This window comes from Salvia splendens, chromosome 1, assembly GCF_004379255.2.
Source record: "Salvia splendens isolate huo1 chromosome 1, SspV2, whole genome shotgun sequence".
NCBI lineage: Eukaryota > Viridiplantae > Streptophyta > Magnoliopsida > Lamiales > Lamiaceae > Salvia > Salvia splendens.
Genome location: NC_056032.1, coordinates 6,995,544 through 7,011,582, shown reverse-complemented (window position 1 = coordinate 7,011,582; position 16,039 = coordinate 6,995,544). Strand labels below are relative to the sequence as shown.

The 16,039-nt window shown below is 35.1% G+C and overlaps 2 protein-coding genes across 3 annotated transcripts; both read right to left on the bottom strand.

The window, feature by feature from the left end:
- Nucleotides 1–1,418: 1,418 nt before the first annotated feature.
- On the bottom strand, nt 1,419–3,661 carry LOC121810864 (bidirectional sugar transporter SWEET1-like). Its single transcript, XM_042211589.1, has 6 exons — nt 3,219–3,661; nt 3,102–3,138; nt 2,909–3,004; nt 2,246–2,528; nt 1,844–1,963; nt 1,419–1,748 (listed from the first exon to the last, which is right to left on the bottom strand). Exons 1-6 carry the CDS (start codon nt 3,262–3,264, stop codon nt 1,593–1,595), a joined length of 738 nt encoding a protein of 245 aa, XP_042067523.1. The 5' UTR covers nt 3,265–3,661; the 3' UTR covers nt 1,419–1,592.
- A 7,391-nt stretch (nt 3,662–11,052) lies between these two features.
- Nucleotides 11,053–15,239, bottom strand: LOC121810699 (probable glucuronosyltransferase Os01g0926700). 2 transcript variants are annotated; one of them, XM_042211453.1, is made up of 9 exons: nt 14,866–15,239; nt 14,399–14,545; nt 14,239–14,303; nt 13,751–13,820; nt 13,121–13,339; nt 12,587–12,730; nt 12,359–12,494; nt 12,031–12,267; nt 11,053–11,108 (listed from the first exon to the last, which is right to left on the bottom strand). In XM_042211453.1, exons 1-8 carry the CDS (start codon nt 15,187–15,189, stop codon nt 12,038–12,040), a joined length of 1,335 nt encoding a protein of 444 aa, XP_042067387.1. In that variant the 5' UTR covers nt 15,190–15,239; the 3' UTR covers nt 11,053–11,108; nt 12,031–12,037. The 2 variants fall into 2 exon arrangements, with proteins under 2 accessions (XP_042067387.1, XP_042067383.1); XM_042211449.1 differs by lacking the exon at nt 11,053–11,108 and having other exon boundaries at nt 11,801–12,267; nt 14,866–15,238.
- Between the last annotated feature and the right edge of the window lie 800 nt (nt 15,240–16,039).

Here is a 16,039-nt window from a genome sequence, read left to right as displayed (position 1 = left end):
CAAACCTCCCCTCAAACCGAGACCACATCGGGAACGTAGTCGACACAAACATTGGTCGTTCCAACCCTGGCCCCTGGGTCATCCTGGGCCCGACTCTAACCCGAGTTCTTCAGGGCCCGACCCTAACCGGGGCTCATCCAGGCACAACCCATAGCCACCTGGGCTCTGATACCACTTGTTAGGATCGTCGACTGCAACATTAGTTTGATATTGTCCGCTTTGAGTCAAGCCCGCACGGATTTATTTTTGGGTCACTCCCAAAAGGCCTCAAACTAATTGGGGTTGGACAGGAATTATATACACCTTCCAACTTCTCTCCCTCATCCGATGTGGGATGAGTTTGTAACCCAACAAACCTCCCCTCAAACCGAGACCACATCGGGAACGTAGTCGATACGAACATGGGTTGTTCCAGCCCTGGCCCCGACTCTAACTTTAGTCCTTCACGGCCCGACCCTAACCGAGGCTCATCCAGGCACAACCCATAGCCACCTGGGCTCTGATACCACTTGTTAGGATCGTCGACTGCAATATTAGTTTGATATTGTCCGCTTTGGGTCAAGCCCGCACGGATTTATTTTTGGGTCACTCCCAAAAGGCCTCTAACTAATTGGGGTTGGACAGAAATTATATACACCTTCCAACTTCCCTCACTCATCCGATGTGGGATAGGTTTGTAACCCAACAAAATTGGCAAAAGAAAAATTATGAAGTTTTAGTCAATCCCGCAACTTTTAAAAATGGTCAATTCAAGCAAATTACGTTTATGAATTCTAAAAAGTGATATGTACTCGCTACAAAAAGCTTATTTTTAAAGACACAAAAATTGAGACGCAATTACTTGCGTTGGAAAATTTTAAAAATAACAACAATTTAATACGCAAAAGAAAGCGTTATTAAATTAAGGACAAATTAACTAATCTTTTGTTTTTCAGGATGCTTCCATTTGCGTCCTCAAATTTTAATTGGGACACCAATAATAAGAACATTTTTTAAAGCGTTGATGATATATCTAGAAACAAATTAACGTTATTAATTGCATTACAAAACGTTATTAATGGATTTTTTTGTTGTAGTGACATGTGCAAAAATTAAAGATATGACTAAGTGTATTAGTAACATCGTTTAAGTACCTCAATCGTTTTGTCCGCATTGTATTTTCCATTTGCCAAATTATACATAATTTTTTCTAAAATCATAAACTATGGGGCAGTTGAGAAAAACGTCAAAGCTATCATATAATTGATCACTTTTTAAAATTGCAAGATTAAACAGAATTTTATCAAACTTTTGAAGTTTTTTTTTTTGCAATTTGTCCAATTAAATAGTACTATAATTAAATGTGCACTGCCACATGTCATGATTTGTCCATTCAAATACATATCCAAGGACTAAGCTTGTGATCATCACCATACATATATATAAATATGTCACATAGCATTGGAATTATATATTTAACTTTAAACCAAGATACAAATAAGCCCATCCACATGGTTGTGTGAAGACAGCACACTTTTTAACCCAAGTTGGTATGAAACTATTACATTCATTTCTACCAATGAGTTTGGGGCTTTTTTCTTGTTATAAAATAGTTAAGATTGAATACTTTTGGGTTGCTGAGGATTTGCAAGCCCCATTTCTAAACTCCCATCAATTGTAGCTTTCTTGACATCTTCATTGTTCTTGCGGTAGATGCAATATAAAATCAATTGCATTGCTCCCAGAAAACACCCAAATCCATTAGGAATCTGCAGCATAAATGATTAATTATTAATGAATGATCCTTTTCACATGTAAAATGTTATTATTACTATAAGAAAAGAATAAAAGAAAATATACTCACATAGAGAAATTTGTCATTGCCAATGAGGCCATATATAAACCATGAGGTACCACATAGGAAGACAAATAGTGATAACAGAAATGGCATGTACTCAACGCTCTTGGTTCTCATCACCAATCTCTGCTTATCCAAAACAATATCATTAATTCAATCACATATTGCCGTAAAATCATGAAAATTAGATTCAATCTCTGCTTATCCAAAATAATATCATTAATTCAATCATCATTGTATTTACCTTGAAAATCAACATGGAACAATTTTTTCGAAACTCCGTGATTTTTCATTCGAATTTTGAAAAATGCGAACATATTAAAATTTGACAAAACTTCACGATTTTACTGGCAATTAACCTATATATTAGGGGGGGGGGTGTTTAAATAAAAGGAAGATAGATCTTACCATGATTGAGAGAGGAGAGGCATACATTATGATGGAGAAAACAGAGGCAACAAGACCACAAAACAACTGCCTTTTGTTCTCCTGTTTGATGGCTAAAATTGAAACCAAAGCGACAGTGGAAAATATAGCAAGAATGCCAAAGAGAAGAGCCAGGGTTCTTCCCTTCTCCTTCTTGGCCGCAAACACAAGAAATATTAGGACATACACTGACTCAATCACTACTCCTGTTCCATTTATTGCTGTAACCATGTAGTTGTTTGGTGATACGAAAGGCAACCCATACCTGTATTTGTCATGGTCAGGAGTTTCAATATTCTTCAGAAACTAATATCGTCTTGGTACGATGTTATGGAAATATAAGAATGGCTTGATTTTAGGGGAAAATTATGTATGAAGTGTAAGCCAAAATACATTAGCTGAATCTTATGTATTTTTCAAACTTAAATCCAATATATTCTGACTTCCATGACATACACAATTTTCCCAAAATCCAAATCAATGAAATAATTGAAAAAATGGCAAGGTTTCGACTATTTTTTTAATGGTACTACTAGATTGACCAGAAAATGACCAAACTTTAAATACGTAGTTTTTATATATGCTAATGAAGAATTGTAAAAAATAAATGGAGCAATATTTAGAGAAATAAAAGATAGTAATTACCAAGCAGCAAGCAAACAGTTGAGCAATGCCATAACATATGGTATCCCAGAAAATTGCTCAGTTGATCTGTTCTTGATGATCCTCTTGAAAGTAATCCTATTTAACAATTTCACAAAATTAGCATAAAATAACAATAATAATAATAAAAAAATAAGTAACAAAAATTTCAATAAGTTGTGGTGTTTTGACTCACGATGGAGAGAGGAACAAAAACAAACCAGTACCATTTCCTAAAATTAAACACAGAAATTCATCAGCAATAGCAAATAGTTAAAGTGACACTAATTCAAATAAATTAAATCATGAGTACCAATAACTCCAAACACCAAATGCAAAGCTTTGGCTTGATGGCTCATTTTCAATGAATATATAAAAAAAATAAAAATGTAAGTGAAGAATAATATGATGAGAGTTGATGATGAGGAAATGGAGATGAGGGGTGATTTATATAATTTGGATTCAAATAAAAACAAAAACCCTTTTTATGTTTGGTGTTAATGAAACAGATTGCGTCCTTATCTTCACCTTCTCTCTCTAAATCACATGTAGAATGTGTAAGTATTTTGGGTGTTATGTGTGTGATGCATGTCTGAGAATCTGAGTGGCTGCTTCAGCTACTGACTAATGTTCAATTTCTGGTGAAAAAGTGAAACCAGTGTGGTGAGGGTTTGGAGTATTAGGAAAACCATGGATGGGTTTTGCAAAAGCTGTGTTCTTTTAATCTCAGAGGAATGCATTTATCTCTTTTAGATCTTATGCAGGATTTGTGCTGATAATGTAATGAGATATGTGATACTGAAATAAATAATCCATCAGTTCACTTTTTTTTTACTCTGTTTAAATTTACTTTTATTATTTTTAGTACACCAATCTTAAATTTTACGATATATTTCTATTTTTAGAACAATATTTTCTCTATCGAATTAATATACTCAACCACTTTATTTCTCTTCAACTACAATATTTTAAAAAAATTCTCTCTTCATTTAATTCTTACATAGGCATTTTCTTTCTTCAATCCAACTAATGTACTTATTTTATTCATATTTTATTATAAAATGTATATAAAAATAAGAAAACGTTTCATAAACCTCTTTCATTCACTTTTATTTATATTCCTAAAACTGTTGTCAAATCTGAATGGACACAAGGGGGGATATGGGGAGTATAATGTACTCCCTCGTCGTAGATTAAATACCTTACTTTGATTCGGCGCATATTAAGTGTTAAGAAAAGTTGGGAAAAGAGTTCTTGAAATGTAAGTCCTATATATATTTATTAGTATTTTATAATAAAATATTAGTGAAATGAATTATGATGTAATTAAAGATTATATCTTAAAAATTGTAAAAATAAAATAATAAATTTAATAGCGAATATATTTCAGAATGACAATACGAGGCTTTAACTACAGAGCTAGTGGAGATAATATGTTGTAGTACATAATACGTACATGGTGCTTGTATTGTGACGTGATATTAAATGTTATTGGAACTAACTTAATATTCTCTCCGTCTCAGTGACATATTCTATTATAATATAAAAAATATATAGTGGTATTTAGTAAATTAAATTATAAATAATAAAGTAAAAAATAGAATAAAATAGAAAAGAGAAAAAAAAGAATAAAGTAGAAAAGAGAATGAAATTAATTATTGAAAAAAATTAAAATGTTGCACTTGGACTGAGACATCGCAAAAGAGAATACATCTAACTTAAATTAGGAGGGAGAGAGTACTATATTATCGGTTTTTAAACAAAATAAATTACAAAATATTATATCGTTTATAGTAAAAAAAATAAAATTACATGCACAAAACACAAATGCATATATATAATTCAATTAAAAATGTGCCAAAAATTGCTTTTTAAGATACATAAATAAAAGGGTCCAAAAGTAATAAATTCTTGAGTGCGGATATATAGAAGATATTGATGGAATAAAATATCAATTTAAAAGTAACAAAATTTTTAAAAATTAAAAATTAGTGCATAATTGAAATCCTAAAATTTTAACATTATAATTTAAAATCATAGTTAAATTTTTAAAAAAAACGTTAACAAAATTAGAGAGCAAAATGAGTGAAAAAAATTATGTGATGAATGAAATATTCATAATGATTTTGGGATGAATTGAAGGATAAAAAACAATAAAATAAGCTAAGAGACAGGGATGGGACACTCGCAACGACATCCCTTAATTATCTCGTCCCAGCGGAAAGAGCCTGCAACGCAAAGGGCATCGTTGCGGATGCTGTAATATTTTCATTGGCAAGGTAAAAGAAGACCATAAACAAGTTTTATACTACAATATCTTGTTAGGTCATTTTTAGATTATTTTGACCAATCCCTTTTATCAGATTTTGCCTAATTTCAAATCTAACAAGTTGCTAGATATTCATGCCATTGCATATTGTAATTTTCACTACTACGAACTATTATCAATAAATAGACATATTATAAAATTTAATTAGTTCTTATAATCTGCCCAGTGATATGACAATAAATTGATTGCAGATGATTGGAAAATGAACGTTATATATTTTGTTATTGTTTCTATTCTAAACTACTCAAGTGCTACTATTTTGTTTTTGTCATTTTTGTCTCGGGTGGTTTACTTAATTGAAAATTTGTTATAGTTTTCATTCTAAACAACTTGAGTGATTCTATATTATTGCAAGTCATTTTTCACTCAAGCATTTTATTTAATTGAATAGCAACATAAATAACTAATGATGGTACAATTATACATGCGATGCGAAAGTGTACATAAAATTAATGAGTTATGTTAAATACAGTATGACAGTATCCACTTTTTTATTATATTGTCGAAAAGAATGGAATTAAGTTATGGCTGCTCGGACAATCGATATTTGGCGTGATAGTAATTATTTAATTTATTAATTTTGTGTATATATAAAAGAAAAAAATTATAATAGATAAATATATGCAGAAATACTCCTCCTCGGAGCATTTTTTGGGGCTCAGAAATTACAAATAAGTATATATTTAAGACTCCATAAGTTAAGTGTAATAAGAATAAAATAAGAGATAATAAAAATAGAGTTTTGAAATAATACACTAAGAGATACTCCGTAGTAAAGTAAGAAAGAGTAAATGTGTTATATTTTGCCAAATAGAAATAACCTAACTGTATGAAACGATCTAAAACGAAATATGATTCAACATTAACTAAAAAGAAGGACTATTAAACAACTCATTTAATTATATACATAGCTTATCATATAAGCACAGCTTATCGTTTTTTATCTCTGTATTTTTTGATGTATTTACTTTTTATCCGCTAAAATCATTGGGAGTTTTGTTAAAAGGGAAAAAAACGAGGGATTTGAATTTTCATTTCATATCTCAATCATTACTATGTCAATAATAAATATAGGACTATCTCAATAATAAATATAGGGAACATAAAATTGTTATAGAAAAGTCATTAAGAGAAAGTTAATTTCAATTAGGACTGGCAAATCGTGGGAATTGGGTTGTTATTGGGTCAATCTGATAATGACCCAACCCAATAAGACCTAACATGAACCCGACATGTTAAGGAAACTGTAAATCCGAACACGAACTCGACCTGCTACCTTCAAATCCAAACACGACCTGCACCCGACACGAATCCGTTATCGATACGATATAATATGGGTTGACACGACACGATAACAACCCGAATTTTTAACCTAATTTACACAATTAAACCTTAATTTTTAACCTAATTTACACAATTAAAATTCATTTTATACTATTTAAACCTACTTTATAAGAAATTAAAAAATTAAAGTAATATATATATTTTTTTAAAATTATAAAAATAATAATATTATTTCTTTATGGGTTACCCGTATCCAACCCGCATCCGACCCGAACCCAACCCGAAATTATCGGGTTCTTAATGGGTCAACCCGATAAGGACACAGATCCAATAAGACTTGACCCCAAACCAATAATTTCATGCGGATTCATGTCAGATTATCGTGTCGTGTCGAAAATTGTCAGCCCTAATTTCAATAGCTTATAAGCTCCCCCTCTCAAAAGAAAAAGAACTCATCCACTTTATTATTTTTTTTTTATGATTTTATAAGTAACTACTATCAATTTACCGAATAAATATTTGTCATTACAAATGTCCTTCTCAAATTTCTCTATGTAACTAAGATTTATTTCTCTACCATCGTGAACTCAATCATATAATAATAAGAAGAAATAGATAAATAAGAAATATAATAATATATAAAATATAAGATACTCTATTTTCATAAATTAAATACTCTTTCTGTACCGCCACATTCGAGACGCTTCATTTATACAAGAGATTTAAAATTGATAATGGAGATAGAGTAAAGTACGAGAGAGAAAAAAAATAGATGAGTAAAGAGAGAATAAAATAAGAGAGATGAATGTATTTTTTTAAATGAAATTGACTCATTTTAAGTGGACACTCCAAAAAACAATTACTTGCTTATGATGAGATGAAGGGAATATATAATAGAATACAACGTACAATGTATAGCATTTAAATACTTTGATGGGACTAGTTTACACATACTTTAATAATGCGATATACTCCCTTCATCCTATAAACATAGGATTTTAGGGAAAATACAAATTTTAATGTGAAATTGGTAAAGTAGAAAATAGATGGAAAGAAAAAGTAATTGAAGTGTTGTTAGTGGAGAATGAGTCTCGCCTTATATAAGATAAAAACTTACCAAAAATAGAAATGAACTAATTTTATAAAAATGATCAAAATAAAATAAAAAAGACGGTTATTTTTATGAGACGGGGAAATACATTTTAATGTATCTACGAGAATTCCATCTGTAAATTGTAACAGTACTACTCTTTTTTCTTTATTTACTTTTGTAACTCAAAAAGAGAACTTTTACAAGATGCTATTACGGACTCAATTCCGATATCGACTGTGAAAACAATTGGTGTGGGGTATATAGACTAAATGAACTCTCTCTCCTAACAGACTAGTCTTTTGGGATGAGTTCTTCGGTTTGGTCTATATGAAATGCACCTAAATATTCATAGACCTAAAACTGTGTGCCAAACCATAGTATTACTCCATATTTTTGTGTTGACGAGGACAAATGTTTCTGGTGATTACATTTGGAATTTGGTGATAAATATATTCATGTCCCACCACTCAAAAGACAGAAGATGGTGAAGAGTGTGTATATAAACATGAATTAGGATTATGTGCGTGCAAGCATTCAATGTTTTTTATTTGCTATTCTTGTATATAGAGATGGATAAAAATCAATTAAATACTCCAATCTTGTAGTACTATCTCAGTTGTACTTAAAATTCTAAAATTGGAATTAAGTGTTGTAAACTTTCCTTGAAACGTCTTCAACCATTCGGCTGCTCTTTGGCCTTTTAACAGGCACAGCTATTTCAAGTTTAATGGTTGTGTCTTTTAATTGATCAGAAAATGAAGTCAAATTGGGAGCCGGTCGCGATCGGTCACCATAGTGAATGTTTTATGTTCTTATAAGAACATGAAATCAAATTGGTATGTCGAGAAAAAACTTGGATTGTGGATTAAAGGACAGAACCCCGCTTTTCCTTTCTCTTCGAAGATTTGCTTAAAGTTCGAAGATGAAAAGGAAAAAGCCAAAAATCTTTCCGACTGCTAGTGAGGCGATGCTAATTGTTACGCTACTACTGCTTCTGCTTTGATGCTAATTGTTATCGACTGATGACTGAATACTCATGTCTCCTTGTGATTTTTCTAGGGTGTTTGTATTTGTTATGATTTTGTTTTGTTTTTTTGACTAAAACTTTATTTGTTTTCCTTAAGATATGAGAACACATTCAACACACTTCATCTCTCATCGTTCACACATTGTAACTAACTTTACTACCATTATTTGTTCCGTTAATGTAAGAAAAGGTGTGAAGTAAGAATGAAAAGATGGTGAATATATCTTCACAATCTAAGAGTAAGATGTTACATGAATATATCCATAGCATGATCTGGACCATGCATCTACCATTCTGAATATATGGGGACATGACTTTTCTCCCAACCCACTTGTTAGTACAAAATTCATGTGCATATCCTCACTTATAAATTTTCATAATTTTTTAAAATCTATAATAATACTCCATATAAACAATTATAATAGGATGAAAATGAACACTTACAGTCTTATACACACATTGATTCTAGTGGATATCTTTTGTTTGAGCAAATCACTAGGTGAGACATAGGCATTGGATGGTGGTGTCACAACATTATATAGAATTGGTATTAGGAAGGTTTCCATTGCTAAAGATGAATGAATGCCAAATTAAAGTATACAAACAGTATTTGATGGTCCCAAAAATTTGGACACAAGTCAAAATTATGACAAAACCAATCCCAGTGGCTACATATACCAAAGGAATCATTTCCAAATAAGACAGTAAACTTTGGTAGAATGAAGAATTGAAAATGAGTTTGTGTGTACAATCTTGTGTTACTTCTTAGGTGATGCATTGTTAGAGGTAATAGGGTTTGGTATACTCTTTAATAATTCTCACCACCTCAACATTATGTATTTATGTTTGGCACTTAGAATCGTCTACAACCACAAACTATAGTTAGTGATCTATGGTTAGATCTTTTAAATTATTGATAACTATACAATATTTATTTTATGGTGTATGGTTACTTCTCCATTTTACTCAAAATTTTTACGACAAATTAGAGGAGCATGAGGCAAAAATCAAAGAAGTTTGCATTTGCAACATCAAGTTCCAAGAGTTAAATTACTTCTATTAAGGTCATCCGCAATGGGGCGGACGATGGCACGCCCGATGGCGCGCATCGTCCGCGCCCGCCATCGTCCGCCCCATTACGGGTGCGTGACATAGGCCGCGGACGATCGTCGCGCCCTATACTAAGGGCGCGGAATATAGCGCGGACGATGCCCATCGTCCGCGCCATCGTCCGCCCCATTGCGGCTTACGCGGACGATGGCCGCTGACGATAGGCCATCGTCCGGCCCACTGTGGGCTACGCGGACGATCGACGCGGACGATGGGACGCAGTTTCGTTTTTTTATAAATAGAGTTCATTTGTAATTTCATTTCACTTTCGAAACTTATTACATTTACATAATTACTACGAAATGGATTCAAGTCCCAATAGTCCTATGTTTAGCGGAGAGGCGCGTTGGCCGGGTACAGAACCCGGCGAATATCGTTCGTTCGACGCCGACACCCAGTACGATCCCGATTTCAGTACGGAATCGTACGGGTTGCGTCATTGTTCATGTTTTTTATATAGTACTACGAAACACTTGCACCTAAAAAGGAAAGATAGCAGTACAAAGAAAAAATAGTAGCAACAAAAGTAATAAATTCAAACATTCTATCTTGAATCGAACAGAATATGAAAATAAAAATAAACTAGCAGCACGCATTAACGAAAATCTTCATCCACATCCACAAGAGAATATTAGTCAATCCTCATCCATCAACGAGTATTAGGCCATCCACAACGCTGTTCCTATACCGTTCCTATACCGTTCCTTAAACCACTATTTGAGGGTCCCACTGTACTTTTTTACTTCATTCCTTAACTAAGGAACGGAACCTGCAACCCTTCGTTCCTTAACCGTTCCTTAAATTACTATTCATTCAATTTCATTTTTTTTTTATTTCCAACCCAATTCAATTTAAATAAACACACTTTATTAAAAAACAAACAAACTTTATTAAAAAACACACAACATTAAAAAAAATTACAACTTAAACTTAAAAAAATAAAAAGCACACAATTAAAATCCTAAAAAAATAAAAGTACACAATTTTAATAATTTCATCCGCCAAAATTTGCCCAAATGTGCTCAATTAGATCCTGTTGGAGTTGGGTGTGAGCACTAGAGTCGCGTGTCCTTGCACGAATAGATAACCGTTCTTGTATAGACGGATGCGCTCCACTTCGAGGCGGACTACTTGCGGTTGAGCTTCCGGGGGATTCGTCGTCGAACCAATTTCCCGCCTCGGGTCCTTCGTCTTGGACAATCATGTTGTGCAAGATTATGCACGTATACATGATGTCGACCATGTTTTCCATGAACCACGTACGAGCCGGGGCTTTGATGATGTTGAAGCACGCTTGGAGAACCCCGAACGCCCTCTCCACATCCTTGCGAGCAGCCTCCTGCTTTTGCGCAAAAAGAGCCTGCTTTGGGTTCACAGACGGTCACATTACCGTTGCAAAAAAAAATAAATTATTAAATTCGTATTTTTTAAAAAAAAAATTGAATTATTGCGTCACCGGGACGAAGCCCACTCGCGGGGCAGCGAGTGGGCTTCACGCGTCGAATGGGAGGCCGCCACGTTGCCTAGGCGCGTGGCGGAACGTTTCGTTCCGCGTTCCTCCGGAACGGAACGCGGCACGGCATAGGAACGGGGGCGGCACGGAATGGCGACGGAACGTAGGCTGCAACGCGTGCCGCCGCGGAACCGTTCTGCCGGAACGGCATAGGAACCGCAACGGCACAGCGTTGCGGGTGCCCTTAGACTCACCACATTTCTAAACCATATCAAACAATTATTGAGTACTCCCGCTGTCCCATTACAAATGAAACGTTTTCTTTTTTGATTTGTCCCATTAAAAATGAAACGTTTCTATAAATGGTAACAATACTCTCTCTACTTTTTCTTCTCTCTTACTTTACTCTCTCTTCATTCATTTACAAAACAACACTACATAAAATCTCGTGCCAAAAAACAAATGTTGCATATTTAATGGGACGGAGGGATTATAACTTATGGAAGCATAAAATGTGAACCATATATATTACTAGATCATACCCAAACACAATAACGCAGACGACTATGCATTAGACCATACTTAGGAGCGAAGATTTGTAGGCTATAAAAGTTAATTTTGTGGGATAGATGAAAAGAAATGATTTCTGGACATGGAGTACACAAATGTTAGGACTTGCATAAACATAAAAAAAAATAGAACTACTATAAAAATCTATTAAAACAAATACTTCTAGGCTTTGTTGTTTTTTTCTTTTCCTGGCGAAGGTGAATATGGATGTGAAGAAAGTGTAACGAACCCTAGAGAAAAACAAAAAAAGGATATTTACCATAAAATTAAGGCAATGGCATGGGTGGTTTCCATTTGCTGAACTCCACCAAATCTCTACTCACTAAACTTCCATTATGCAGCCAAAACGTCTCTACTGACTGATGGAATTGCCTCACTTTCTTCTGAAGCTCCCCAAGAATTCCACTGAAAGCCGAGCATGATTTCGATTCTGTAGCATACACCCATAAGCACCTCACTCTCCGCCCTCGGGCGATCATTTCTTCTATCTCATTATCTGGGAGAGAAACGGAGGAATTTTGTCAGACAATAGTAAAAGTGGCGCATTGTGAGAAACAAAGCAGCACGACAAACAACACGAATATGACCTGAAATCGATTCCAAGTAATCCAAAAGTTCTTTCCCTGTCCGAGTGGATGGCCATTTGATTGATATCTGGGAGTAGTCGACTACATCCTGGAAAGGTAGCTCTACCTGATCCGATAGGATAACCGGGACACACTCCTGTTCAGTGCAAAACAACAGCAGCGATGAGCTAGAATAGTCGTGAATTTATACAGTATACACACTCAGAACAGAAACACGTTGATACGGACCACAAAGAATGACTCGTAGAAGCGAAGTGTCCACGATGACTCTCCACGTGGAGCAAGGCAGAATTTTGCATTTAGCAGATGTAGAAAGTAATCCCTCTTCCCAAGTTTTTCTGGGCCACTGAATTTCAACACTGGAGATTCCAACTGTTAACAGGATCAAACATTCATATCTTACAATGGAAATATTGCAGTGATAATGGAACAGAATATCAAAATATATAGTACCAAAAGTGAAGCGTCTCAGAAGGAATGAAATTTATCAAGGTGCTAGATTAGGGGTGGTTTTCTTAATCAACATTATAGGCCTATTTATTCAGCTTTGACCAAGAATTTAAACGAAATGCAAAATGCCGGTAAATAAGTTGAGTGAGAAATCTTTTCACTTCTGTTAATGAAAGAAACTATTTACACCAACCACTAAGCTACTGGTAGCCTGTCCAGATCTACCGCTTCCAGAGTTTTTTCCTAGGGAAGTTTATATTGATGATAATAATAAAGAAAGATGTTGGTCAGAAAGAAGAATGGAAGATGTACCTTATCAGGATATTCCTTTGCAAGTTCTATCAATCGAAGACGACCAATCTTTCCTTGTGCTCGACCTAAGTAATTTGCCAAATATTTTCTCTTTGATAAAGGCAAAGGATCAACAAGCCTTGGATTATTAATTGTCATCCCATCATCAATATTACCGGGTATGATAATATCTTTCCATGTATTGAAGGCACTAATGGCTCGCTTATCAGTCCGGTCACCCTGCATTAAAGAGAAGATACAAACATAGGCATACATCAGTCATTAATGACATTTCTTGTAATGCAAGTGGCAAAAATGTTGATTTTTACATGATTTTGTGTAAAACTCTAAAACCAAGTCTGAGTGGAGGCCAAATGCAAAATAGAGATTCCCGATCCATACAAATACATGAAATAACATGATCTAATAATGAAACAACTACTGTGATAATAAATATACATGTCTAATGCATGGAAATTGGCAAAACCGAAGTGGCTCTATCTGTGTAGATGCTCCAAGTCATGCATAGAAACAGCTATTTTTGGTCTTTCACATCCTAGCATGTTATAAGCATAGCTTCGCATAATCATAGACAACAGTGAAATTAATATAGTAGGAAGAAGAAAAGCCCAATTAAATATAAAAACGTACCTCCGGAGTCAGAATTATGGAACGATTTATATATGTAGCCCAAGACTTGAACAAGTGAGCTCCAGCACCGCTGCAATGGAGTAAAACATCAAAACGATATAACTTCCCTGTCTGGTTTATAAGAAAAAGATACAGTAGAAAGCATAAAAGTTTTGCTCATTCTCCATCTTAGCGCCTTCGTGGTTTCCAGTTTCTATTATACTAAGATACTAAGATATGGAAAGCAGCAAAGGCTTAATAAGTTTCGCTCAAAACATTAAGAAGAGTATTAGTACTCCACTAGTGAACAGGATAAGAATCCATAATCAGGGATCATTAAAACTTAAGCAAGGGACCAATAACTGTTGGGAACATCGTTGGTTTTTGTATACCTTTTGATAACATATGGATAGACAAAAAACACCAAATTTAATTCTTTATATACGTTCATGAATAGTACTCAAGTATTCCTAGTTTACGAACTATAACCAGAAATCAGAGAATCATACCTTGGGAATACAAAAATATGGTTGCGGCCACCAGATAACCTGAAATATGGCATTTGACTTAAAACCTGAAACCAAATATTGCTACTTTATATAACAATTATATCATGATCATGATCTCTCATGAAGTCCCCATGTTCTGATAAGGGGTTATATCTATTACCTTGACATAAGTTTGGTTGATCTCTTTGTCATTCAGCCCACCCATCATTCGAACACATTTAACATAAGATGGAACAAAGAACAAATCTGCTTCCTCTTTCTTTCTAGTCCGATATGTTGACTGCAACAGCAACCTATGTATTTTAACCTAAATGGAAGCAAATAATTAGACAAAAGATGAAAAGTACTGCATGAGTTGCCACAAAGAAAATCCTCTTCCAATGGTGTTTACTTTGGGTAATAGCTTAGATGGATGAAATTTTAATATAGGCTTAATACACAATCCTTTTGCCAATTTACAACATACACAATCGCAACAGCAATGCCAAATCACGAAAACCTAATCGAGTAAACATTTCACATTTAGCTCTTTCAAATTTCACAATTCACATAAAACAAGCATATAGAATCAAGCATAACTACTTCATAGCTAGGCATCTGGAATTCAAATCGAGTAGAGCTAGCTACCTGAGTGCCCCATTGGCCTTTAACGCAAGCGTCGGCAGAAATCTTCCCATCGCGTCCGGACAGGAGCAGCTGCAAGCCGTCGATCTCGTCCTTGTCGTACACATAGATCTTTAAATTAGCATAGCCTCGGGATCGAACGGTGTCGTCGGGGGTGGTGTAGAGATTGGCATCGGAGCAGGGGGAAATAGAGTGGTCGAAGAGTCTGGTGAGGAAGAAGGTGGCGGCGACGAGTGCTAGGGCGGCGAAGTGGTGAACTCGGGTGAAGGAGGTGTGGTGGTGAGAGTGTGATCTGGTGGTTTTGTTGCCGGAATTTATGGTGGCCATTTGCGGAGAGAGTGATTGGAATGTAGTGATGAGTAATTAAAAGGATAGTCAAAATAAAATTTACAGTCAGCCAAATATCAGGTCAATTTTATCTCGCTTGAAATCGGCTGGTGAGTTTTCGGTTAGTTGGTCATATATCGACTCGTTGAATCAGGAACCAAAACCTTCGGTTTCAGTTTGATTTCGATTAGCCTCCGTTTGGTATACGGAATTGGAATTGGAATTGGAATTGGAATTGGAATTGGAATTGGAATTGATATATTTAAGGAATTCATATAGAATTCTATTACAATTCCAAATCTTTTGTTTGGTAACTCAAGAATTGACATATTTAGGGTACGTTTGTTTGGCATGTTAGGGGTAGATAGTCTCCCTTATCTACCCTAATTTCCTTGTTTGTTTGGCATGATAGCACTATCACATGGCCCGAAAAAATGACGGCGGCCCGTCTCGGCCCGATGGACTATCAACAAAATGGAGATTAGCCTATACCACAAAAATGATGGGATAGTATACTGTTTCGTCAAGAGAGTCAATGTTACCCCCCTCTCTCTCTCTAACTACACATCTCTCGTCACCCTCTTTCACCCTCAATTTCTCTCTCTTCTGCAACAATTCTCTTCCTCCTCCCGCCTTCCACATCCACGTTCCCCCCTACCTCTCCTCGACGCAGCTTCCACATCCTCTCCCGCCTTCCGGCAAAGCTATTGCTGCCGGAGGATTCCTGCTCTTCCAAGTCTTCGTCGTCTCCGGCGCCCCTCCTAACACGTCACATATTTGTGGAAGCTAGGCTGCAATAGGTCATCGCTCCCTACGATCTCCGATAATTGGATCCTGCTTCGCCTTCCTC

What these genes read in the sequence shown, in the direction of transcription:
- LOC121810864 (XM_042211589.1), bottom strand. Translation starts at nt 3,264, where the DNA reads ATGAGCCATCAAGCCAAAGCTTTGCATTTGGTGTTTGGAGTTATTG. An exon ending in CCTCTCCTCTCTCAATCATG is followed by an intron (nt 1,964 to 2,245) that starts GTAAGATCTATC and finishes TTGGATAAGCAG; the next exon opens with AGATTGGTGATGAGAACCAA. An exon ending in GCAATGACAAATTTCTCTAT is followed by an intron (nt 1,749 to 1,843) that starts GTGAGTATATTT and finishes TTTATGCTGCAG; the next exon opens with ATTCCTAATGGATTTGGGTG.
- LOC121810699 (XM_042211453.1), bottom strand. Translation starts at nt 15,189, where the DNA reads ATGGCCACCATAAATTCCGGCAACAAAACCACCAGATCACACTCTCAC. An exon ending in TCAACCAAACTTATGTCAAG is followed by an intron (nt 14,304 to 14,398) that starts GTAATAGATATA and finishes ATTTGGTTTCAG; the next exon opens with GTTTTAAGTCAAATGCCATA. An exon ending in CATATTTTTGTATTCCCAAG is followed by an intron (nt 13,821 to 14,238) that starts GTATGATTCTCT and finishes ACTCCATTGCAG; the next exon opens with CGGTGCTGGAGCTCACTTGT.